Genomic DNA, 27,496 nt, shown 5'->3' on the forward strand with positions numbered 1-27,496 from the left:
ATACAATATGGAGGTTTTGACAAAAGGAGGGAAATCACCTAGAATACGAAAGTCTGGACTCTTGAAGCCAAACTCCTTTATAATTTTCCAAAGACAAATCAACCTATTCAGAGTTGTCTGCAACCAATTGCCTAAGAAACAGATGAATGAATGAATGAATGAAAAAGCATTTATAACACATCCGCTATGGACCATGTACTGTGTTAAGTCCTGAGGATATAAATTCAAAAATGAAAATAATTCCTGCTCTCAGGATCATGCAATCTAATGGGGAAGACAACATATAAAGGGGAGAAATGACCAAATAGGGATATTTTGTTTTAGAAGTTTACAAGAAAAATGATTAGAACCATAGGGAAAGATTGACACACCCTTTCCAGGAGCAACGACACAGTTGATGTCGATTTCAGAACTGGAAATAGTGGGCAGGGGGGAAGTGGGAAGTTGGTCCACCGGGTGTACAGAGGGTGAAATACTCTGAGATTTGGTTTCTGAAAAGGTCAAGCAGTGAAGTAAAAAATGGCTGGAGATGGGTTTATATATAGTAGACAACTGAGGCAACCATTAGCGTGTGTTTGAGGAGAGGTGGAAGGTGGGAAGGGTAGATGGAGTGTCCGGATAAGACGGGGGGAAATTCCACAGAAACCTTGCCAATAGAAAACCATAAGGAGAGATAAGATGTTTTAGATGTATCATAGGGGCAGCTAGATAGCAAAGTAGAGAAACTGTTGAGTTTAGAGTCAGGAAGACCTGAATTCAAATCTAGCTTCAGATACTTCCTAGCTATGTGATCCTGTGCAAGTCACTTGATCTCTGTCTCAGTTTCCTCATTTGTAAATTAGGAATGATTGTAGCATCTACCTCCCAAAGTTATTGTGAGGATCAAATGAAATAATAATTGTAAAGCATTTAGGACACATTTGACATATAGTAACCCCTATATAAATTTTAACTATTATTATTATTCATTTTCTTGGAACTCTGAGTCTGATTTCTTTTAGATTTACTGGCTAATTTCTTTTGAATTCTAAATACTAATTAATGCCTGATTGGTCGATTGGTTGATTGGTTGGTTGGTTGTTGTCCTTTGCTCTCAAAGAGAACTAAAATGGCATCACTATGTTAGAGTAGAATTACAGTGTGTGGCAGATAACCAATATGGGCTCAGAGTGCTCTGTCACAGATCAGACACAACTAGTCCCTATGAATATTTGAAGGGGATTCTAACTTTGTGCTTCTTGTGTTTCTTCTGAGATAATTCAATTCTGTTTTGTTCATAGAGCACAGCACTTTCTCTGATGAGGGCACATCATGCTGAGTGGTCCTGTGCCAGGATCTCCCATGTCACACAAATTAATTGGGAGAATTTAAAATATCAGCTTTTCTATTCCTCAAGTGATTGATGGAAAAGGTCACAGCTTCTTTCCCTGCCCTGCCCTAGGGTCAAGTCCAAGAATGGGGTTTTGTCCTCCACATTCTGCATACTGTCTCATCCTGATTCCACTGCAGCCTTTCATTGTCATAAATGGAGAAAAAAAGTGGGAGAGGAATATTTGCAAAATTGAATGTCAGCCTGTCTTCTGGGTCTATTTCTGATTGCATCAAATTCTAATTGTACTCCCCTATTATTTCAGAAATAAATCTGAAAAGAGGAGGAAAAACATTTCCTATGCAGTCAGTAGAGTGCTAGAACAATTGTTAAATATTCAGGGTTAGCATTTATACCTCAGATATTGCTACCAATCAGGTCTTGATTTATTGTTTTCTGGATTGTCTAGATTTTAAAAAATGATGAAGATGATAATGCAGACTCCACTTAAAAGTGTGTTGTGAATACACTTTTTCCCCAGAGAGCTGGTTGTTAAAATTTTATAGGCACACTCCTGAGAACTATTATCACAGGAAGAAATCTCTTCTGGTGATCTGGACTCCAACACCTACACCACTCAGCATCCAGACCCTATTCAGAAAGGTGTTTGTAACCATTAACAGCTCTTTGATTTCTTTCTTGGCTGCACTTCTGATTATCCAGACTTCCATACCATGCCTAATGTGTGATCTCACCCTGGAACTTCCTCAGTGTTTGGGACCCCCTTACCTTGAAATATTCCTCATGGGTTAAGTAATAGTATGGCAAGTTATAGATCAGAATTTAAAGGGGCAACAAGGATAGGAAAGACATTTGTATATATGTGGGGCGGGTGTGAGTGTGAGTGTGTGTATGTATCTATATATCTATATATGTATACATAATATATCTTTTCTTAAATGTAGCTTGCTTGGAAGTGATAGGGGGATAAAGGAGGAAAAAATAATAAAGTAAATAAGATGTGCAGCACAGAACCAAAGATCAATTTACAAGGAAGTAAAGAAAAAAATGGTTCATTCATTAATATAATTTCTTCTACTAATATATATATATATATATATTTCTTTGATTTGTTAATTTGTTGTTATATATGTTCTCTTTTGTTTTGCTTTATTTTGTTTTGTATTTCTTTTCTGTTTTCCTTTTTTTCTTACTCTTTTTTTTTCAAATAAAAAATTAATAAAAACATACAAAAAAAATCTCACCTACAGGAAAAAAAGAGAAACATTCCTCATGTCCTAAAGCCTTCTCATCCTGAAACCTCCCTGTATTAGTGTGATCCCATCTCCCACTTCCCTTTCCCTAGGATCTCCATTTTTGAAAGGGGTCAGGTCAACCAACTTTTATTTCCCTCCTAGTTGCCTCAGCATCATTCCTCTGAATAGGTACTTTCACCAACCCTCAATTCTTCTCCATGCCCTCTTTTCAGATTTCTTTTTTATGGTGTTTTTCTCTATTAGAGTACAAAGTCATTGAAATCAAGAACCACATTTTTCTTTTTTTTATCTTAAATACTTAGTACAGTGCTTGGCACATAGCAAGCACTTAATGAATATCTTTTTGCCATGTCCTGTCTTGCCACACCACCAACCATATTTTAATTTTGTTGGTTGGTCCCTGGGATGCCCTCAGTGGATACATATTTTTGGATGTTACTAGGTAGGAATATTCTTTTCCATGTTCGATTCTCTGCCCATGAAGTACAGCATGGTATAATAGAAGAAGAATAATTGACATTTATATGGCACATTAAAGTTTATAAAGCACTTAAATCAATCTCATTTGGACTTATGATATAGATACTACAGATATCACTACCTTTAAAAAAATAAATGAGGAAACTTAAACTCACCAAGATCAAGTTACATACCTGAGTCTATATGAGTTGTAAGTATCGGAGGCAAGATTTTAACTGAAACCTTCCTGATTTCTGGTCTTTCACTCCATGTAGTTGAAAGGAAAAGCCCTGGTTTTGGTGGCAGAGTAGTTGGGTCTGGGTTCTAATTCTAAAGATAGATAGCATGATGTATAGAAGGTAGTCATTATGATCTCAGGTAAAACAAAAGCAAAAACAAGCCTACTTAAAATGTGTAAGCATAAAAAATATATCTTGCTAAAAGATACCATAGTCAATAAAAAATATCAATACTAAGCAGATATCTACCAAATAGCATAATATCCAAATTCTTAAAAGAAAAGTTAAATGAATTATAGGAGAAAATAGAAATTAATCCCCTACTTATAAGTAGGGGATGTTAATTTTTCACTTTCAGAGCTATCTAGATCTAAGCATAAAATAAATAAGAAAGAAGTTAAGAGATGAATAAAATCTTGAAAAAAATAGATATGATAGACCTTTGGGAAAAAACTGTATGAGAATAAAAAAGAATATACCTTTTTCTTAGTTATATGTGACCCCTTCATAAAAACTAAACATGTAAAAGAAAAATTAACCATGTATTAAGGCATAAAAACTCCCAATCAAATACAGAAAAGCAGAAATATTAAGTGCACACTTTTCAAACAATAATGAAATAAAAATTAAATTCAATAAAGGGAAATGGAAAGATAGATTAAAAATTAATTGGAAACTAAACAATTTAATCCTAAAGTATGAATAAATCAAAGAACAAATAGAAACAATCAATAATTTCATTAAGGAGAATGATAATAATAAGACAATATTCAAAAATTTGTGAGATGCATTGGAAACAATACTTAGAAGAAAATTTATTTTTGTAAATGCCTACAAAGAGCATATCAATGAATCGAACACACAACTTAAAAAACAACTAGAAAAAGGACAAATTAAAAATCTTTAAATGAGTGTTCCAAATCATTATTGATCAGAGAAATGCAAATTAAGACAACTCTGAGATACCACTACACACCTGTCAGATTGGCTAAGATGACAGGAAAAAATAATGATGAATGTTGGAGGGGATGCGGGAAAACTGGGACACTAATGCATTGTTGGTGGAGTTGTGAACGAAGCCAACCATTCTGGAGAGCAATCTGGAATATGCCCAAAAAATTATCAAATTGTGCATACCCTTTGATCCAGCAGTGTTTCTATTGGGCTTATACCCCAAAGAGATACTAAAAAAGGGAAAGGGACCTGTATGTGCCAAAATGTTTGTGGCAGCCCTATTTGTAGTGGCTAGAAACTGGAAAATGAATGGATGCCCATCAATTGAAGAATGGCTGGGTAAATTGTGGTATATGAATGTTATGGAATATTATTGTTCTGTAAGAAATGACCAGCAGGATGAATACAGAGAGGACTGGCGAGACTTACATGAATTGATGCTAAGTGAAATGAGCAGAACCAGGAGATCATTATATACTTCGACAACGATATTGTATGAAGACATATTTTGATGGAAGTGGATTTCTTTGACAAAGAGACCTAACTGAGTTTCAATTGATAAATGACGGACAAAAGCAGCTACACCCAAAGAAAGAACACTGGGAAACGAATGTGAACTATCTGCATTTTTGTTTTTCTTCCCGGGTTATTTATACCTTCTGAATCCAATTCTCCCTATGCAATAAGAGAACTGTTCGGTTCTGCAAACATATATTGTATCTAGGATATACTGCAACATATCCAACATATAAAGGACTGCTTGCCATCTAGGGGAGGGGGTGGAGGGAAGGAGGGGAAAAAAATTGGAACAGAAACGAGTGCAAAGGATAATGTAGTAAAAAAAAAATTACCCTGGCATGGATTCTGTCAATATAAAGTAATTATTAAATAAAAATTAAAAAAAAAATCTTTAAATGGCAAAATGGAAATCCTGAAAATCAAAGGAGAGGTTACTAAAATTGAAAGTAAAAAAACAACAACATTGAACTAATAAATAAAACTAGTGATTGTTTTTATGCAATCCCCCCAAATGAATAAACTCTGATTAATTCAGTTTTTTAAAAAATGAAGAAAATCAAGTTACCAGTATCAAAAATTAAAAAGATGACTGTACTACCAAAGAAGATAAAATTAAAGCACTTATTAGGAATTTTGGGCATAATTATATGCCAGTAAAACTGAAAATATAAATAAAATGGATGAATATGTACAAAAATATAAACTTCCCAAGTTATCATAAAAGGAAATAAAAAAATAACTCTAGTTTAGAAAAATAAATTGATAAACATCATTAAGGCCAAATGGATTTATAAGTGAATTTTATCAAACATTTAAGGAATGATTAATTCCAATACTATATAAACTATTTGGAAAAATAGGTAACAAGAGAGTCCTATAAAGTTTTTTATGACATAAATATAGCTTTGATACTTAAACCAAATAAAGCAAAACCAGAAATAAAACCACAGACCAAATTCATTAATGAATATTGATGCAAAAATTTTAAATAAAATGCTAGTGAGGAGATCACATATCACAAAAGTTATATATTATGACCAGGTGGGATTTATATCAGGAATGCAGAACTGATTCAGTATTATATTATAAGAAATGATGAGCAGGATAATTTCAGAAAAACATGAGGAGGCTACTAGGAACACCTAAACTAAAATTAGCAGAATTGGAATATTATACACAGCAAAAGCAATACTGTAAGGAAGATCAATTGTAAAAGATTTAGTTGCTCTGATCAATATAATAATCCAAGACAATTCCAAAATACCTATGATAAAAAATGCTTTCTACCTTGAGAGAGAACTGATAAACTTGTGAGTGCAAATTAAAACATACTTTACTTACTTTATTTTTGTTTTTGGTGTTTCTTTTTGTTTTCTTTTGCAATGTGATTAATATGAGAATATATTTTGCACAACTTCCCATGTATTATTGATATCAAATTGCTTGCTTTTTCATAGAGAAGGGAAGGAAAGGAGGAAGGAAGAGAATTTGGAATTCAAAATTCTATAAAAATTCTATAAATTCTATAAAATTCTATTAAAATTTTTAACTTGTAATTGGTAAATATTTAACAAAATAAAAATATATCAAGAAATAAAAGAAGGCTATGATCTTGGACCCTGAAGCTCAGAGTCCTAGGCTTGGAGTGAGCTCCTAAGGAATCTAGAAACTAGTTCTAAGGATTATAATTGTATTCTATTCCTTTGTGAGGATTTAAAATATAGATATTTTTGAAAGGCATTGTTTAGGGGGCCTTTTCAGTGCAAATAAAAAAAGAAAATGTTCATCATCCATTTTTTTATTGTATACATTTGCATGCTTTGTAGTTTCTGGGAACATTATCCTTACTTAGTCTCCAGGATTCAATTTTCTTTGGATGGGAAACAGGTTAGTTCTTGATCCTCTTTTACAATAAGTGACATTTATGAAAAATGAATGTTTCATAATTCACAAAATGATTCATATATAGCATCTTTTTTTGGTTTCCATAACAATCCTATGAGGCAGATGATGTTGGGATTCCCTTTTTACATGGGGAAACTGAGGTTCAGAAAATTTAAGGAACTTGTCCAGGGCCAGGCAACTATTAAGTATCTGTGGCACAATTAGAATTCAGATCTTCCTGACTCCAAGCCCAACCCAGTCCCCACTAGGCTCCCAAGGTAAATACATAAATACGAGGTTTATTTCTTACCCTTGAAGAGGAGTCCACCTGCCTATCACCGAAGAAGAAAAAGACCAGTCCCCACCCCCAGGCTGCAAGTCTCCCACTCCTGACAGAGCACTCTGGAGTTAGAATAATGTTGCTGCTCCTAAAGACACAAATGATCTGAAATTGAGAAAAAGGAACAAGAAAAAAGACGGCCATTTTCACAGTTATAATTCAAAGCAGCACTCCAGAACCAAGTGTGAGAGGGGGCCAATCAATCACTCAGCAATGCAAAAATAATCTACAAAAGAGAAGAGGGAGGAGAGAAAAAGAGAAAGGGAGGAAGGGAGGGAGGGGAAGACAGACAGACAAAGAGACACAGAGAGGGACATACACACACAGAAGGGAGAAAGAGAAAGAGAGAGAGAGAGACAGAGACAGAGACAGAGAAACAGAGAGAGAGACAGAGAGTAAGAGCTAGAGAGACAGAGACAGAGAGAGAAAGAGCAAGAGAGAGAGAGAGACACAGAGACAGAGAGAGACAGAGAGAGACAGAAAGACAGAGAGACAGAGACAGAGACAGAGACAGAGAGAGACAGAGAGAGTAGGAAGGAGGGGGGAAGGAGGAGGGAAGGAGGAAAGGAAGGAAGGGAAGAGAGGGGGAGAGGGAGAAGGAGAAGTAAAGGGATAAGGAAAGAGAAAGGAAGGGAGGAAGGGATAGGAGGAGAGAACACATATGACACAAACAACACACACGGCAATTCATAGAGCTCTGTGGTTGGCAGGCAATGTATGGAGGGGCTGAGAGAATCTGAAGTTCTGGAGAGAAATCAAAATTTCAGCTGCCAAAAAGCCCCACCCAATGATGAGAGGGAAAGGAAGAAAGCTTGGGGAAAGATTCCTAGGAATTGGAAATAGAAATCACTCCCTCTCTTGGCCCCTTTACCCTTGTGGCTTGGCTCTTGGAGTTGGGTATCCTGACTCTAGGGAGAGGAGATATCAAGTGAGAGGAGAGGACAAAGGTAAAGCTCTTTGCTATGTGGTACTTAAAAGTACCATATAGATTCTCATTCTCATCAGCAATCTGTCATCATCATCATCATCATCTCCAACCTTGTTACTTGTAAGGCAGAAGTGATTAACACATGATTGGAGAAGGGGGAATGAGATCTCTTTTGACCTTTATATAGTCTCTAAGCACGAGAGATAAAAATACAGCAACAACAACAGAAGACTCAAGTAGGTTATATTCTAAGGGATAGAGAAACAAATAGGCCACTGTTGGCAGGGAAGGGCTCTTTAATCGAAAAAGTTAAAAGAATAAGATTGTGGAATCTTGGGGAACAGTTTGATATATCCCATCTAGGAAGAAAGGGTTTGGCAAATTATTTTTTCAGTTGTGTCTGGCCCTTCATGACCCCTTTGGGGTTTTCTTGGCAGGAATACTGGAATGGTTTGCTGTTTCCTTCTTAAACTCATTTGACAGATGAGGAAATTGAGGCAATGGGATAAAATCATTTGCCCGGGGTCACACAATGAGGATGTGTCTGAGGTCGGATGAACTTAGGAAGGTGAGTCTTCCTGATTCCAAGACCTGCACTCCATCCCTGCATCACCTCGCTGTCCCAAGATCAATGATCAAAAGATCATCTTCATCTTCTCCCTGCTGGGGAGGCCAGATGAATGAGGAGGGTCTGGGAAGAATGACTAAGCTTGAGCTCTTAAAAAGGTATGAGAATGCTCCCTCCTTCCTTTTTTGAAGAGGTAGAGGATTCTGGGTGTGAAACAGACTACGTGCAGTCAAGCTTCTGTAATGGGTTCTTTTGGAACTGCTTTTCTCCCTCTTTGTTCTTCTTTGGCATTAGGGGTAGATCTCAAGGCAAACAGAAAGGAAGAATTTGTTAAGCACCTACTATATGCTAAGTACTCTACAAATATTATCTCATTTGATCCTGAGAAGTAGGTATTATTATTATTCCTTTTTTTATATATAGTTGAGAATATTGGGGCACACTTAAGTAACTTGCCTGGTGTCACACAGCATCTAAGGTAGGATCTGAACTCTGGTTTTCTAGCAAACTCTCGATAGCTGATAAGGGAGAAATATGTTGGGAAATGTAGGCCAACAAATGAAAAATCATTTTTAAAGCACTATCACACGCCAAGATCTATGCTAAGCACGAGAGATTAAAAACACAGCAACAACAACAGAAGACTCAAGTAGATTATATTCTAAGGGATAGAGAAACAAATAGGCCATTGTTGGACAGGGAAGGGCTCTTTGATCTAAAAAGTTAAAGGAATAAGGTTGTGGAATCTTGGGGAACAGTTTGATATATCCCATCTAGGAAGAAAGGCAGAATGGATTGACTGTGATAGGATTTAGGGTTTAAGAAGTTGAGGGTTCTGAAAAAAAAGGAAAAGGAGGAGATGGTAGAAAGGAAGAAATAAAGTAAACTATGACTGGAGCTTTTCTGAAATAGGTTTCTGGGAGAGACAATCATCAATCAGGAGAGCAAGGGCCCCATGGCAAAAGTTTCCACATGCCAGTCTTTTCTGTGTCCTGGACTGCTAAGGCAGTCTGATGGAGCCTCCTGGGCCCTTCTTGGAAAAGCCTTTTTAATTGCATCAAATAAAACAAATAAGATTATAAAGGAAACCAATTACGTTGAAATATAGTTATCAAAATATTTTTTAAAAAAACACAGGTACAGACTCCAGGTTTAAGAACTCCTGCTCAAGGCTGTGATCTTTGGTGAATGTGATGGTAAAACAAAAAATAACACTATTGATTTTGTTTCAGCTGGTGGAAGGCATCTCCCACAGCTCACTCAAACATCCTTCGTTATATTCCAGCCTATATCCTCCCAGTGCCTTAGGCATGCTCATCCCTGCCTCTGTGGCTCTGTTCACATTGGACACCATACCTGTCTTACATCTCTCCTCTTCATTTATCCAAATCCTGCTTCAGGACTTACTTCAAGTATTGCTTCTTCCACGAAGCCGTCTCCAACTATTTTAGCCCACATCGATCACTTCCTTTCTCTGAACCCTTTGTATAACATTCACAGGTTTATTGATTCTAATCATTTTGGCACTTGACTGTACACTGATGTATATTCATCTTTGTGTTAGCACAGCAGGGAAAATGGCACAAATGAGCAGAAGAGGCAGGTAAAGGAACAGGTGCAGCCTTGCTATAACAGGACTCCAGCTGTTTATGTTGAAGCCATCCGTTAGCTCCCCTGAATAATAGGCAATGCATGCAGCCAGCAAATTAGGAAGGAAGGAAACAAGCATTTATTAAACATCTATTATGTGCCAGGCACTGCCCTAAGCACTTTATAAATATTACTTTATCCTCACAACAACTCTGGGATGTAGGGACTATTATTTCCCCCCATTTTACAGTTGAGGAAACTGAGGCAAATATGACTTGCCCAGAGTTATACAATTAGTATGAGGATGGATTCAAACTCATATTTTCTTCACTCCAGACCCTATAGCCACTGTGGAGTCTAATTACCTTTGGGTTCATCTGAACAGGGTTCATAGTGGACCAGGGGGAGGCATGGAATAAGTCCCATTCTGGAACTCAGTTTCCTTATCTGATGGAACAAAGGATCTTAGGGATTCCTTTAGCATCCTTTGAATATGAGAGAATATTTACAAGTAGCCCCTCCTCCACAAAGCCTCCCTTGCCCATTCCAGCATATAGTAATCATTCTCCCTTCTGAACTCCTAATTGTAATTGCAATTATGCCATGCAATTTTGTGCCTGATTTTCTATAACTCTCTATTGACTTCTCATGATTTCACATATATAAGTATTGTCTGCCTAAGTTCCCTGGCTTCTAATGGTTCCATATTTATAAGTATTGTCTGCCTTAAGTTGCCTCTGTTCCATTACACTTAGCATAGGGCTGGGTGGATGGTATTAGATAAGAGGAAAAGGCTTAGATCTAGGATTTCATCAGCTGGAGAACTCCCAGGGGGGGAAACTCTATCAATGCAGTTGACAACTTCTTTGAAACCTAAGTTTCACAGAGGATTGCAGAGAGTGCTAAGATACTTGCTCAGTACTAAGATATTCTCAGATGTGTCAGAGTTGGGACTTGAATCCATGTTCAAGGCCAGTTCTTTCTCTATTAAACTACGCTATTTCCTGTGTTTCCTAAAGCCTGGATCTCATCTAGGGCATGAGTTGTAGTTTTTCCATATGATCTTCACCATCTGTTTTCTTTCTACAGGCCGTAGTGCTATTGACTTAAGCTCAGATGTGTCCACAGGATGGCCAACATCTGAATGCAAAGTGAAAAATGAAGTTGGGCCGGATGTTTTGTTTGCCTGCAGGATGCCAAACATCTGGATATTTGGGAAATATCCAGACAACTGACCGAATTTCCCTCTCTTAGTGCAGATGGTGTGATCCCAGAGGGCAGGAAGTAGGGTTGGTTAGCACTTTCTCAAAGAAGGCTAGACCAGCGCCATATACAGTTAAACACATCTCAAAGGCTTCTGATGACTTGGTTGGTTTCCTGATGGGTTTCAGGTTCAGGTTCTGGGATGCAAGAGCAAATACTAGTCATTAGGAATAAAATGGGTGAGTCTTATTTTGAGTAGGAGGGGAGGTATCTGCCTCTGCTGTGTGTGTAAAAGAACCAGGGGAAGTTCTCTTAACCCTAAACATTCTTTCTGAAATTATTCACTTGGACACACTGCCTGAAGTCCTACCATTAGTGTCATTCCTTTGGATGGAAATACTTTCCCTAATTCAAAAGAAAATCCATCCTGGGAAAGAGAGAATTATTAAGTCTTCTTGATTATAAAGGCTTTAATATGAATGAATTCATTATGTCTTTTCTAACCTTGTGTGAAATTTTTATTTTCTTGCCTCAAGCCCTTCCTCTCTTATTTAGTCTACAAATAGCTGCCAAAGTAATTGGCCTGAAAGGCAGATCTCACAATGCAATTCCTTTATCTTTATCAATAAAGTCCACCTTGGCTCCCTATTGCCTCTAGAATAAAAGAGAGATATCTTTAGCTTTTAAAGCCCCATTCAATCTGGCAGTCTCAGTACTTTTCTTCCCACACTTTGTGGTCCAAACAAACTGGCTTCTTCTCTGTTCCTCAGGACTAAAAACGCTGTCTCCCATCTCTGTTCCTTTGCACTGGTTGAGATTCCCCTCTTTCCCACCTTTGCTGTGCAGAACCTCCCTCCTCAAGACGCAGCTCATTCATCACCTTCTATACAAAGTTATCCTTGATTCCTTCCACTTTTGGCGTCCTTTCTTCCTAGTTATCTTGTATTGATTTTTGTATTTACTCAATATAAACATGTGTGCATGTGTGTGTTTATACATATATAATATATGCATTTGCATATTATATATTTTATATATATGCATATGCAATATATACTGTATATACTTATAAATGTATAAAAGGCCATAGAACCATAGATTTAGAAGTAGCTAAGACCTTCTAAGTCACTGAATCTAAAACCCTCCTTTTTTGTAGATAAGGAAATTGAAGCTTAAATGGCTGTTCCTCCCAGAACTTTCATTCCTAGATCGGTAACTTGACCAAAATCACACCGCTAGTGTGTTTTAAAACCAGGTTAAATTCCCTATTCATTATATTACACTGGCTCTCATTATGCTAAATCCTCCACAGAATGTAAACTTGTGAATTGAGATTGTTTGATGAGGTTTTTTTGTTTTGTTTGTTTTTGTATTTTTATTTTGTCTTTGTATTCCCAATGCCTAATAAATTCCATACACAGTCCACTCTTAGTAAATATATATTGATTTGTTGATAGATACTCCCAGAGAATGTAACTTTAGTTAGAGAATAGAAGGTTCCGCATGAGGACACTCGATATTAGAGAGGGAATAAGGTCAATGCAGGAATGAAAAAGGAATAGAAGAGGAAAGCTGGGTGGGCCTATTAGGAATATGGACAATTTCCCAATGTTATCAGAGAGAGCCTTAGGTATGGTGCTAATTCACAGAATCAGAGATCTAGAGCTGGAGGCACCTTAGTGGTGGTGGTGGTTGTTCAGTCGTCCGTGACTCTTTGTGAACCCATGTGGGGTTTTCTTGGCAGAGATGTTGAAGTGATTTGCCATTTCTTTCTCCAGCTCATTTTACAGATGAAGGAAACTGAGGCAAACAGTGAAATGACTCACCCAGAATCATATAGCTTGTACATATCTGAGGCCAGATTTGAACCCAGGTTTTCCTGAGTCCAAGTCCACTGATCTATCCACCAAATCTTAGAGGTGACCTCATCTAACACATTTTACACATGAGGGAAACTGAGGCAAACAGGGTTAAGTGATATCCAGGATTACATAACTAATAAATATTGGAGGGGCAGCTGGGTGGTGCAGTGGTTAGAGCACCAGCCCTGGAGTCAGGAGAACCTGAGTTCAAATCTGGTCTCAGACACTTAACACTTCCTAGTTGTGTGATCCTGGCCAAGTCACTTAACCCCAATTGCCTCAGCCAAAATAAAATAAAATAAAATAAATGAATGAATATCTGAGGCTATATTTGAGTCCAGCTCTTCCTGACTCGGGGTCCAGTCTATCCCCCAAGACTTGGAGGTGACCTCATCTAACACATTTAACATATGAAGAACTTGAGGTCCAGAGAGCCCAAGGCCATTAACCCAGATGCTGCCTCCAGAGTCGGAGCCCCGTCCATTGGACCACGGCCGTCGTGGAATCTTTCTGATGGCCCGGGTCGTGTGCGTCTGCGCCCACCCCGGCCGAGGAGTGGGGAAGACTCCAGGCTTTCGCTCTCAGGGATTCCCACCAGTCTCTATTGATGGGCCATAGTCAGCCAGTCTAACGGTCCGGGCTTGGGAGGGATTACTTAGTCTACTCCGCCCTCTAGTGAGCAAACAGCTTAATATCGCGATCAGAGCGGAAAATCCTAAACGGGTTTGCAAAGACTTTCTCATCATGGGATCAAAGATTTAGGTCTAGAAGGAGCGTCAGATGACAGAGTCCCGCCCTTTACTTTTACAAGATAATAACAGACAGCACCTCTGTAGAACGCGAAGGTTTGCAAAGCACTTGGCAAATATTTTCTCATTTTACCCTCCCAGCAAGCCGGGGCGGTGGGTGTTGGTTAATATCAGTAGATGGTTACATAATCTTTCCCAGTATTTGATTCTCCATCCTTAGAGCTTCATTACTGAGGACCGCATAAGCTATTATCCCCTGTTTAAAATGTAAACACTCCTGGGAGGCGTGATACTGACTCTGGTGGAAAGAGTTTAAATTAGGGAGTTAGAATTCAAATCCTACCTTAGATACTTAATAGCTGTGAGACCCTGAACAAGTCACTTAAACTCTGATCCTCAGTTTCGTCATTTATGAAATTATAGGATTGTCTGAGATGACTCTTGAGGTCCCTTTCAGTTCTAAATATATGATCCAGTTATTAATCAAAGAAAATATTTTATTGAAAATAGTCTATTAGAGATGCTTTCCAGTCATTTGAAAGAAAGCAAAACATTGGAAATTAAAGACTTTTGTATTTTATATATACATATACATATACATATATATATACACATACCTTGATATCTGTAATCATATACGTGTATACATACATACATATATATATTCATATATATCTGTGTAAGCCCACACTATGCTTGCTTGTCCTCTGTTTTGCTGAAGGTGGATAACATCATCCTTCCCAAATCCAAGTCTTCCCACAATTTTCTAAATTTACCAATTCATTTCCTACACCACAGTAATATTCCAAACTTATACTATACTAGTTATCTAAAATTATCTAAAACAATATTGATTAATATGGCTGACGTAGTGTAATTTCCCTATTTTTCTTTTTTGATTAAATCTATTTTATAATTTTGTTCAAAATCAATGATTACTAACCCTTACTTTTTTCTAATAAATTCTATTCCCGATTATTATTATTATGTTTGTGTGTATATCTTTTATTTCTTATCCCTGCTGATTCTTCTGCTTTACTTCTACCTGCTATCTTGCCTGCTATTATTTAGTCCTTCTCCCTCAGCCCAGGATCCCTCCCCTTGTCCTTCCCCAACTCTTCCTCTCCTTCTTTATCCCATTTTTATTAATCCACACAATCTTTTATCCCCACATTCTATCCTCTTTCATTCTTATTTCTTTATAAAATTAGAAGACTTTTATACACACATATATACAAATATCTACATTTATCTATCTTTCTATCGATCTTGTTTCCTCTTTAGCACATTCCTGATAAAAGTAGGATTCTAGTTCTTCTTCTTCTACTTCATTTATATAAAGTACTCTTTTTACCTTTTTCTACATGCTTTTGCTTTTTTGAATCACACCATACTCAGCTCTACCCCAATATTTCTTTTGAAGTATTCAATTACTAATGACAATCTTAGATATATGGTTTACACTCTCACATATAGAACATAAACAGTTTGTCCTTCTTGAGTCCCATAAAATTAGTCTTTGGTGTTTGCCTTACATTTCCCTTGGATCTTCTATGTCACATTTTCTATTAAATTCAGATCTTTCTGCAACAAAATCCTGAAAATTTGGCAATTCATTGAATGTCCTTTTTTTTGTTCAGAATTAGACTTAATTTTGCTGGGTATGATATTTTAGGCCACAATCCTACTTCTTTTTCTGTTTAACATATAATGTTATAAGTCTTGTGGTCTTTTAATGTAGTTGCTGCTAAGTTTTGTGAACGTCTAATTGTGGCTCCACCATATTTGAATTGTCTTTTTTTTCTTGTTGCTTGTAATATTTTTTCCTTAACCTGGGAGTTTTGGAATTTGGCTATGATGTTCCTGGACATTTTCCTTATAGGATCTGTTTCAGGTGGTAATTGGTGGATTTTTTTTCTATTTTTTACTTTCTCCTCTTATTCTAACATCTCAGAACAATTTTCTTTAGTTATTTTTTGTATTACTGTATTATCAAGACTATTTTTTTGATTGCAGCTTTCAGGTAATCTGATAATTCTTATGTTTTCTCTTCTTGATCTCTTTTCCAGATCAGTTCTCTTTTTATGAGCTTTCTCACATTCTCTCCTATTTTTTCATTCTATTTCATTATTATATTATTTCCTGTTTTCTTATAACTTCACTGGCTTCCCCTTGCCCAATTCTAGTTTTCAAGGAATCATTTTCTTTCTTAAGATTCTGGATCTCTTTCTCTAGTAGGTTGGTTTTCTTTTCATGATCTTGTTTTTCTTGGATTGTTTTTATTTTTTCCCCTCAATCTCTCTATTTGATTTTTAAAGTTTTTTTTAGTTCTTCTGCAAATTCTTTTTGGGCAGGTGATCATTTAATATTTCTCTCTGGGATAGGAAAAACTTTTGACCTCTAACAATGAAGTTTGGTCTTCTCTATTCCCAAAGTAACTTTCTATGTTTGGGTTCTTTCTTGTAGAACTTGTATACTTGAAACAAGGTGTTAACTCAGTGGAATTGATGAGATGATGGTTCTCTAGTTCACATATATTCTTAGTACTTAATATGGTGATATAATGGTTCTCTAGTTCACACATACTCAGTATACTGTAATGATAAAATTGTAATAAGATATATAAGAGCTGAGAGGACTGGAAAGAGAGACATTCCATCTTTGACTATCCTCCTGGTGACTCTCCTGCCTCCTGCACTAAGATCAAAGCTGGTCCCAAGGTCCTCCAGAGACATTACACTTTCTGCTCTTTCAAATACACAAACACACACACACACACACACACACACACACATTGTTGTTTGTTTGGTGCAATCACCTCTAGTTCTGGAGTGGGGGTGATGGTACCTCTTGCTGCAGTTCTCCCCTCTGGCCTGAAATCCAAAAACAAGAACAGCCAGCAGCATCCCTGCCTCACTGCTTCTGAGCTTACCTGGCTGTGCTGGCTCCTTCTGACCCAGTGCTGCATCTCAATACAGCTAGGCTTGTATCCCTCATCATCACAAATTTCCTCATTCTTCCCCAACTTAGACACCTGACTTCCCACACTGGTTGGGGGATGAGGGTAGTAGTAAAAATTCCTGTGGCTGGGAGGGAGATTACCATCCAACCCAGCTAGCCCCAGAGCTGGCTGCTTGCTGTTTCAGTGGAACTAGCCTGGATATATTTATATTTCCCGGGTGGGCCAAACTTCTGCCCTAGGATCTTTTTCTGTATATTTTCTTATTGTCCCAGGAAGCTCCCCTGTTGCCCCAATTCTTATTTATTTTTACCATTCTGCATTTGCCCTGAGGTGAATTTTTTATTTGTCTTTTTTTTTTTTTTTTACTTGTCTTGCTTATTGGGGGAAACCTGGACAGCTTGGAATTTTATGATTTATCTCATCTTCCCAGAATCCTCTCAAGAATATAGACTTTTGAAGTCAAATGCCTTGGAGCATGAATGTATGTATGACACTGTTGATCCTTCCACACCATGGAACTCTCCTACTCTTCCCTTAAGGATATTTCATTAATTATATTGTCTAATAGTTTTCCTACTGTGTTTTTATCATTCCTTGGTTTTTATATTAGAATTATATTTATGTCATAAAATGATTTTTGGTAGGATGCTTTATTTCTCAGTTTTTCAAAATAATTTGTAAAGTATGAATATCAATTAGTTTTTTTATAAGCTTGATAGAATTTTCCTATGAATCCTTCAGAATCTAGAGTTGTTTGGTTTTTTGGTTGTTGTTTTTTCCTTTTGTAGTTCCTTTACAACTAAATCTATTTCCTTTTCTGAGGTTGGATCTTTGAAGATCTCACCTTGGTCTTCTGATAGGTTGAAAAATTTATATTTTTGAAGCTATTTCTCCATTTCTTCTATTTTTTCAGTTTTATTAGCATATACTTGTACATAATATACTCTGATTCTTCTTCTGGCTTTTTTGTGATTTCACTTTGCTCATTTGCTATTTTAAAAATTTGATCATCTGCCCTTTTATTTTTAATCAAATTAATTAAATTAGTTAAAGAAACAGATTTTAGTTTTATTTATTATTTCTGTGTGTTTTTGTTTCCAAATTATCTATTTCTCATCTCATTTTTAGTATTTCATCTTTTGTGCTTTTTGGGAATTTGTTTATTTGTTGGCTTTTTAATTTTTAAAAATACATATTCAGTTCATCAATCTTCTCTTTTTCTTTTTTGTTAATATATAGCTGTAGGGATATGATTTTTTCCCCCTGAGGAGTGCTTTAGCTATATCCCCAGAAATTTTGGTGTATTGTTTCATCATCTCATTTTTTTGGTTATATAAGCATTGTTTCTGTGATTTGTTCTTTGATTTATTTACTATTTAGGATTTCATTATCAGGTCTCCATTTGGCTCTGTGTATTTTGTTTGTGATCCCAGAATTAATGACTACGTTTTTTCATTGCTTTATAATTTGTAAAGGATGTATTTACTATTTCTGTCTTTTATATTTGTTTGTAACATTTCTCTGCCCTAATATATGATCAATTTTTGTACAAATTCGATGTAGTTCCAAAATTTTTTTGCAATTTTGCTATACCATTTAGAAGATATCACAAGTCTTTTAGATTGTCTTTCTATCAATTTATTCAGTTCCATATTTTCCCTTTTTATCTTCCTGTCAAACTTATACAGAAGGAAGAGAAGCATATTAAAGTCTTCTCTCATTATTGGGTTACTATTTATATTTTCTTGTGGCTCAGATAATCTATTATTTTTGAATTTGGATGCTAAGACATTCAAGGGGTTTATTTTAAAATTTAAGTTTATTATTGATATTGGTTTCTTGTCTATGATTCCTTTCAGTATAATAAGGTTACTTTATTTTTCTCTTTTTGAAAGTTTGAATGTTTTGTGAGATAGCATTATTGAAAATTCTATTTTTTAATTCATTGAGTATACAGTAAAAATTTTTTTCTATCCCCTCAAATTTATTTTGTGTATGTCTTTGTTTTTTAAATGTTTCTTATAGGAAATAAATTATAAAGTTTTGTTTTCTTATTCAATCTGTCACTGTTTTCCATTTTACTGGATAATTCATTCATATTTTAAAAGGATGAGAAATTTATAATTTCCTCTATTTGTTTTGAATAGTTTTTTAATTATTATTTCTCTTCTCCATGATTTCTTCAGTGTCTTTTGTTTAATCTTATTTTACAGGTGGCCCTATTCCTATTGCTCTCTTCCCTTGACCACCAATATTCCCTACCATTTGTTATCCCTTCCCTTTGGGGTTTTGTTTATTGATTCCTGCTTTTTTTCCTAATTTTATCTATATATTTTCTCCATCTTTTTTTCTATTAAGTAAATTCCCACTTCTTTTCAACAAATCTTATTCATTAATTGTTTTTAATTCCCTCTTTTGTACCCATTTGCTGAGATTTCTTTCATTCTCTTCATTAACTATCCTATCTTTCTGTCTACTCCAAATTCTCATTCTGGTTCATGACCCCCCAATTATATGTTCTCTTGATTTTCTATATTCCTTCGTGTAACCAGAATTTCCAGGGTATCCTCCTTACACCATACTCTTTTCTCTTTCTGATACCACAAGAGGTTATTTTCTCCATATTGCTAGCTCTTAATTTGACTTGTGGCTATCAGATACTCTTCTTTATTGTCCTGCTTCACCCCCCTTTTCATGCACCCTTACATTTTGTAATATAGTTCCACATAAAATCATTGATTCAGTCATAAGCTATGTGTCACAAAATTTTGTTTATATTGCCCCAGGCCTACCTCTCTACTCTGATTTCTGCCTTTACCCCTGTCCCTTTGTGACCATTTACAAAGAAATCTCTTATTGTACTGTCTGTTGTTGCTGCTCTCCCTGGATGTGCATTCATTTATTTCTCTGATATTTCAGTTTATTTGGGGTATTTAACAAATCAATAATCTCATCAGGTCTGGTTTTCTTTCTAACAATGTTTCAAACACCTTTTTTTATTATTGAATGCCCATTTTTCATTTCATTTTTTCATTTATTTCATTTTCATTAATCTCAGATTGGCAAATTAACCTAGGCTGAATTCTGAGCTCTGTTACTCTTCAGAATATAAGATTTCATTCCCTCCTGGGAACAAAATAATTCTGTGTTATTTGAATTTTTTTCTTTGTATTTGAGGTCTTAATCCTGGTTGTTTGTAAAACTTCTTTCTGAATTGAATTGTTAAATTTAACCACTATATGTCTTGGAGTTTGCAGCTTTATGGTTTTTTTGTTTTTCCAGAGGCAATCTATGATTTCTTCCAACTGATATTTCATTTTCTATGTTCAGACATTCTGGGCAGTTTTTTTAATATTATTTCTTGTTTTATGGTTTTCAGGGTTTTTAAAAATTTGTTATGTTCTTCTGAAAGATCTATAATTCTTGAGTTATTCCTATGCACCCTGTCTTTGACATCAGGATGTTTTAATTTAATAGAGAACTTATTTTCTATTGATGTTATTATGTTTTGCTTCTCTTCTTATAGATTGTTTTTCACATCTGTGTATTTGAATTTGCAATCAATTTCTCTCTCTTTCTCTCCCTCCCCCCCCCTCTTTTTTCACTGGAATTTGCTATTACAGATTCAAGATTTCCATTCTGTCCACTATTTTTGCTGTGTAGGTTAGACAATCTGTCCTCAAATTTTTCAATTCTCTTTTAACCCACTCAGAAACAGGTCATAATAGTTCCAGGTTATCTTCAAATTCAAAAGTTTCTCTGTATCATCAAGTGTTGGATCATTTTCTTTTGTTTTTATTATTAATTCATAGATGGATGAATTCACCTATTAGATTTGGAGGCCATATTTCCTTCTGTTAATATTTTTACTATTTATTATTTGCTTTCATTTATGGTCTTTGAGTTTTTCTCTTCATGAGGTGTTTGTCTTTTTAGTTAGTCTTTTCTCTCATTTTTTCCTACTGCTGCTCTCTTTCTGACTTCCTCCTTTCTGATGGTGATTTTCCTGGGAGCTAGATCTCAAAGCCTCATCTAAGTCTCTTCCCATGTTAAGCAATTCACAGTTCACAGGCATACATTTCTGCCCCAACTGACTCTGTAAGGCATCGAACTTACTCCACCTGATTGTTGGGCTCTTTCCTTCCGAATTAGTGGAATTTTGCACAACTGTCCCCCCACCTCACTATGTCCTGTTCTATTCTCCCTTTTTTCTCAGTTCTCAGTTCCTCATTTGGTGATGATTCTCCCCAAATTTATTTTAGAGCAAAGGTCCTTAAACTGAAGTCTGCCATTGAATAATAGATTTCACCAGATTCATGAACTTGGATGGAGGGAAAATGCATCTTTATTTTCACTAATCTCTATTTGAAAATTAGCATTTTCTCCCATCACAAGTGTAGGCAGGCAACAAAAATTATTCTGTGGCAGATTCTTTAGGCTTCACCAGCCTGCCAAAAGGGTCCATTACACAAAAAAAGGTTAAGAATCTCTGCCTTCAAGAGATAATGAGATTTCCCAATGGCCAAAATCCAGCATCAAAGCCAGCTGGTCTGGTACTGACACATTTACATAATAAAGGCAGGACTGAGGGTCAGGAGAGTGAAGCTCAAGAATCTACCCTGTTTTGCTTAGTTTTTGTTCTACCTCAAACTCATTTGTATGCAAGTCTGAGTGAAAGGGGTTTCTCTCTTCATTGAAGCTTTGCTAATTATTACCCATGTAACCTTAGTCTTTCTCCTTCTCCAGACTTGTTTCCTCATATGTAAAATGAGATTTTTGGACTGGTGAGACACAGAGTAATATTTCAGATGGAGACCTGGATTTGAAGGCAAAGAACATGGATTAGAAGCCCAATTTGGGGCTCTGCTCTCCGCCCACGTCTGCTCTCAAATTTTTATAACAAGTTTAGATTGCATCTACCTTGTTCTGCCATGTCCACCTCAGCCCAGTGTGAAACATGTTCCATACTCCCTATTACTTCTTCAGGTCTCTTTAAAGAGCATTTTGTCCAGCCAAGAACACACCTGCCATTTTTAGTTCCTTTGTAATAAGTGTTCCTCACAATGTTGTTTTACCAAAAATTCTGTTTTTTTCTTTTTTAAATGAGCAATCATCAACATTAGTTGGATTTAGAGAAGCATTATGATATAATAGTCTCAGAGTCACCATATCCTGCATTCAGATCCTTCCTCTGAAATATATTAGTCCTAGGCATGTATATGTCTGAGACAGTACCCCTCAGGGCTCAAAGCTACTCTAACTCTATGAGCTACAAAGGATTTTTCAGTCTGTATTAGAAGGAAGTGTTTCTGTACTGGGAATCCCCTATATCAATGAAATGATCATTAAGTCTGCACAAAAAAGTGGAGTATTCCTGTATTTTGTGACTCAGCAAATAAGATCCCATCCATCAGATGGTGGGACAAAAAGGGAGGACTGCTTCCTGAAGAGAAGCCTCCCATGTATCATCCACTGGACATTATTATCATTTTTAAATTAACTCTAACAAGAAGACAAGAAAGGCAGATGGATATCTATCAGAAAAACTTCATCATGATTCTGACAGCTTTAATTCACACATTGTCCCTTCTCTTCTGGAAGTAGCATTGTAGTCTAGCAGACACAAATGATCTTGGAGTACAAGTTTTATTACATTTAAGGGAATTTCAGGGCACATACAGTTGAAAATGACAACTGATAGACATTTTTAATGGTTAGTCAGCTTAGCTCAACTCAAACTCATAAGCCCTCACAAGCTGTCCATTATAGAGAGATGCTTCAAGTTCTCTGGTTTTTGCTAAAATATGTTCCTGGGAACCTCATGGTAAAGTAGAATGTGGAAGAGTGAGCATCATCACCTTCCTAACTCCATCCACACCCCAATTTGGGATAATTGTCTACCTGTGGTTCTATCCTCCCAACACTATCTGACACTGATGCTGCCAGTGCTAAATAAGGGAGGGACTATTTCAGCTAAATTTTTAAGTGGGACTCTATGACTGAATGAGATGGGAGTGGGGTTAGAGTATTAAGGAATGAATTATTAGTGGGTTTTTTCCTCATCCCGAAAAAGCATAACAAGAAAATATTAAACAGCAATAACTATACTGATGGCATAAAAAAATTCCTACAGGAAACTCTTGTCTGTCCTCTTTTGTCTGTCCCTGTAGTATAATGACTAGGGCACTGGATTGGAAAACAGGAAGAACTAAACCTTAGGCACTTACTTGGTGTGTGACCCTAGGTAAGTCACAGAACCTTTGTGGACCTCAGTTTCCCCATGTACAATATGAGAAGTTTTCTGCTTTCTCAACATGATCCTATGATATTAGCCTCCCACTCACTCTACTCATACTCTGTCCTCCTGAACTAAATTTCTTTGTTGGTGTCCTTCTAGTCTCCAGATGAGAAAGGTCCTCAACTATTTAGGCCCAGAGTTTACCCCTCTAGTGTTTCATCAGTACCATAAGGACATTTTAACTATCTCTTTTATTACTGACTCTGGCCCTAGAAATTCCTAGAGTCCTATAATTTACCATCATATTGGTCTAGGACAGATCCTTGATGCTTCCATAACATCACAAAATTACATACATATATACATACATGTGTGTGTACATATACATATGCATATACATGAATATATACATATATATGTATATATGTATATATATATATCAATCACTGGGAGTAGAAAGCATGATAAAATAAATAAGAGAGTCAAGACAACCTAGGTTCAAATCTCACCTCAGAATCACATAGATGACATGCTTGTGACTTCTACAGCCCTACGGAGCCCTCTAAGACTCTAGGTCACTAAATAGTTTCTGAACTGCATTAATAGGGGAGTTTCCTCATGGAGAACTTTCTAACCCCATTTAAATCATAGATCCTCTAAAAAAAAAGGAAAAAAATGTAAAAGTGTGTGTATATGTGTGTTAAATACTGTGGATGAGCTCTTCCTGCTGAAATTTTCTCCTAGGGACTCTTTCACATATCTGAAAATCCCAAGGAAGAGAATTCCAGAAAAAACCTTCAAATTTTGATCTTCTGAGAATGCTTTCAAGTGTTGTTTTGAGTTTTCCAATCAGTAAGATAAAAAGAGAGGTGACTATAATGTTTTGGGTTTTGCAAAGAGCTTTCTGATATCCCATCTGATTCTCACAATATCCTGTAAGAGAGATTCACTGTTTTATAATGAGAGACTCAGATTTAGGTTATTCTGCTTGCACATATAATCTTCTCATCCCAGCTAGCCTTCAGCCTGAGATGGTTAAGAAACAAATATCATAGCCCTTCGAAGTTCTAGAATACAAACATTCAAGAATATGTTTTTTCCCACATTGTGTATCAAAGGATATCCATCTGGCATTGGTCTCTTCAGTTCCATCAGGACAACATAAATTTTGGAGATGAGCATTAATACCTCTGCTCTTATCTTTGTCCTTTAAAGTAGTCTATGTGACCTTAAGTTTGATCAGAATAACAGGTTTTGACATGCAATAATAACAATAAATCGCTATTAAATTATGCCTCCAGAAATGGCAGTTTTCCAAATCCTAGGAAGAAAGAGCTGGCAGGGTAGGAGATTAGAAATTCTCTTTGAAAAATCTGAAGTTGAGCAGTTCACAGTGACTCTTCAGCACCTTGGCCAGAGCTGGAGATCCACAGAAGAAGACCTGGACTTGGCCCTTGTTTTCAGCAGCCAACTTTTGGAACACCTGAAGCAGGGGAGGAAAAAGAAGAGGAAGGGACAGAGGAGATTGGTCATAGATTTAAACAAGAAGGGAATTTAGAAATAATTTACTTCAACCTCCTCATTTTATAGATGAGGAAATTGTGGTCTAGAAAAGTGATTGAAGTAGTTAGGAAATCTTGGTTGAAGACAGAAACTAACCCACGTTTCTATTACTAACTCCATGCCCCTCAAACAAGGCACATAATTTTATTTCCTGGGTCTTTTCCTCACTCCTCTACTGGAATGGCCTCCTTTTCTCCACCATGTTCTGTAAAACTTGTAGAGATCACACCAATGTCTCTCTACGATCTTAAATTATAGCCAAAGCCTTGCTGGGATCCCCAGGCATGCTCCCCAGTTTCCCCATTTTAGAAATGGAAAAGATCATGCCTATTTTCCCTGGGCGAGAAGAGGTGGCTCCATGGGTAGGTTTCTAGATGGCAAGGAGAATCACAGACTAGTATGAAAGTGCTAGTGTGTGTGATTACTTTAAACTATATTATAATTATATGATACCACAAGGTTCTTACTTTGTTCCAGTCTGGTCTCCCTGGCTGGGTCCTTGTCTTCAGCCCAGTGATGGAGTCTTTGTTTTCTTTCTTGGCAAGGAGGTCAAGTGCCATCTGTAGACCAATGGCCTTCATGTCATTCTTGCCCAGGGCTGAAGTCATGTACATGTGCAACTCCAAGAAATGGCCTGGGGGTAAGAGAGAGAGTGTGCTTTGGGGAGAGGCTAATTCAGCTGAGCGAGGACATGATCCAGTTCTATCCCTTCTTGGATTTGAGTTAGCAATGGAAAGGCTCTGAACTTCATTTATTTAACCAACTTCTAATTCAAAACTTGCAATAATTTAGGGTTTTGTGGGAATTTCTTTCCCAAAACAGATCCTAATTCCCTTACCACCCTCTTTGACTTTCCCTGTGCCTATACCATTCCCAATTTGCTTATTAGGGAGCACCTCATTTGCAGGCCTTCCTGTAAAGTCCCTTGAGACTATCTGACCATCTCAGTTTACCTCCTGGCTCCTCTTTGACCTGATCCATCTCAAGCTTGGTCAGCAAACTCACAAACCATTCAAATGACCTCTGGTCCCGGTTGATCCAAATGAAATCCACCTAGTGATATTAATCCATCAAATTAGTAAATATGCCATTAACTTTTTCAAGATACTTTCAATCAAGTTGATCATCTGAGCACCTACTGTGCATAAGGCTCTGAGTGAAGATTATTTCACATTTTTACATTCACTCCTTATGACAACCACTTGTGATATTACTACTACTAGTACCACCATCACCACCACCTATTACCTACTACTAGCATTTATTTAGCACTACAAGATTTGCAGAGTGCTTTACACATATTATTTCATTTTATCCTCACAACAATCTTGAGAGATACTATTTTTATTCCTTTTTTTTTTTTTTTTTTACAGCTGAGGCAACTGTGAGGAAGGAAGATTAAGTGATTTATCCATGATTACACAGTGCCTGAGGACAGAGGTAAACTCAGCTTGTCTTAACTCCAGATCAGCACACCACTGAGATGTTAATATTCCCTTATATTCATTTGCCTGTAATTTTTTAGTTTATTTTTCACGTGAGAAAGCTGAAACCCAAATAAGTAAAAAAAATCATAAATCATATATTTTTGAGTCAGAAGAGACCTTGGAGGTCATCAAACCCAACCCGCCCATTTGGCCCATAAGGAAAGTGAGGTTGAAAAATTAAACAACAGATAACCAGAACACAAATCATCTATGTCCTGGCTCTTGACTTTTCCATTGGAATAACTAAGACTGGATATCCTGTTTAATTATGAAATTCAGCCTGATTCTCTATGTGTCTCTCTGATTTGTTGCAAGTATAATGTAATGGAAAGTGTGCCAGACCTTGGACTATGGAGAGCTGAGTGGAAATCTTGGTTGTTTCCCCTATTAGATTAATAATTAATTAAGATTAGCTCCTTAACGTCAAGGACTGTCTTTTTGTATTTCCATGGCTTAGCACAGTGTCTGGCATGTAGTAGGCTATTAATTAATGTTTATTAAATTAAATTAAAATCAGGAGAATAATATCTGGCAACCACTGAGTAGTTGTCAGGAAACCTTAAAGTGCTATCTAAATTGTAAGTTTCTATTATTGTTATAGAATAGGCTCATGTCCGTGACTATTCTTTCTTGATTGCCAGTATGTTGCCTATAGCAAAAAGGTTCATGGCTTCTGAAACTCAGAATTCATGTAGCTGGACCCTCCTCTGGCAGAGGAGCAAACTAGACCCCAAAGAAAAATAATCTATCTAAGGTCACAGGGCTGGCTGATGGCAGAGCTGAGTCTAAAGCCAAAAGTCACCAATCCACCTCCTCATTTTACACATGAGGAATCTAAGGCCCATAGAGATCAGTGATACATTCAAATTCACACAGACATTAGGTACAGAAGGAAGATTTGAATCCAGGCCTTTTGACTACAACCTCTGCAACTTTACTTGTCACCATGAGGTCTTGCCAGAATCTCAAGAAAGTTTCCTTTCTGACCTAGACACTTAAGAGAGAGGGCATCTTAAACTGCTTTTGGTGCAGTGAGTTTGTAGGATGTTCTTGTCCAAAACTCCCAGCCTTCTGGGACTTGCCACATTCTGCACTCAGCTCACAGCCATGGCCATATACCCTGTATCCTTGGCATAGTCCTACACTAAAAAATATGTGGGAAACTCATCTATTTTCTGCCCAAGTTATTTTTTTAAAAAGATGGAAGGAGTTGGATGTGGAACAAATCCTTTTGCAAAACAGAAAAATTAGAGCAGGAATTCTTAACATTTTGGTGATGTGGATCCATTTTGAAGCCTATGGATTTTTTTTTAGAATAATGTTAAAGGTATGAAATATAATACAATGGAAGCCAAAAAGGAGTTT

The 27,496-nt window shown here is 36.6% G+C and overlaps 1 protein-coding gene across 1 annotated transcript in view; it reads right to left on the minus strand.

Annotated features, from left to right (window-relative positions):
* Positions 1 to 23,533: 23,533 nt before the first annotated feature.
* NOX5 (NADPH oxidase 5) overlaps positions 23,534 to 27,496 on the minus strand; it is a 39,301-nt gene continuing 35,338 nt past the window's right edge. Inside the window, exons 14-16 of the mRNA XM_051980778.1 lie at positions 25,598 to 25,697; positions 25,112 to 25,278; positions 23,534 to 24,564 (exon numbers count right to left, since the gene is read on the minus strand). Coding sequence (XP_051836738.1) covers positions 24,433 to 24,564; positions 25,112 to 25,278; positions 25,598 to 25,697 — 399 coding nt within the window. The 3' untranslated portion in view covers positions 23,534 to 24,432. The remainder of the gene's footprint in view (positions 24,565 to 25,111; positions 25,279 to 25,597; positions 25,698 to 27,496) is intronic.

This window comes from Antechinus flavipes, chromosome 2 (genome assembly GCF_016432865.1).
Source record: "Antechinus flavipes isolate AdamAnt ecotype Samford, QLD, Australia chromosome 2, AdamAnt_v2, whole genome shotgun sequence".
NCBI lineage: Eukaryota > Metazoa > Chordata > Mammalia > Dasyuromorphia > Dasyuridae > Antechinus > Antechinus flavipes.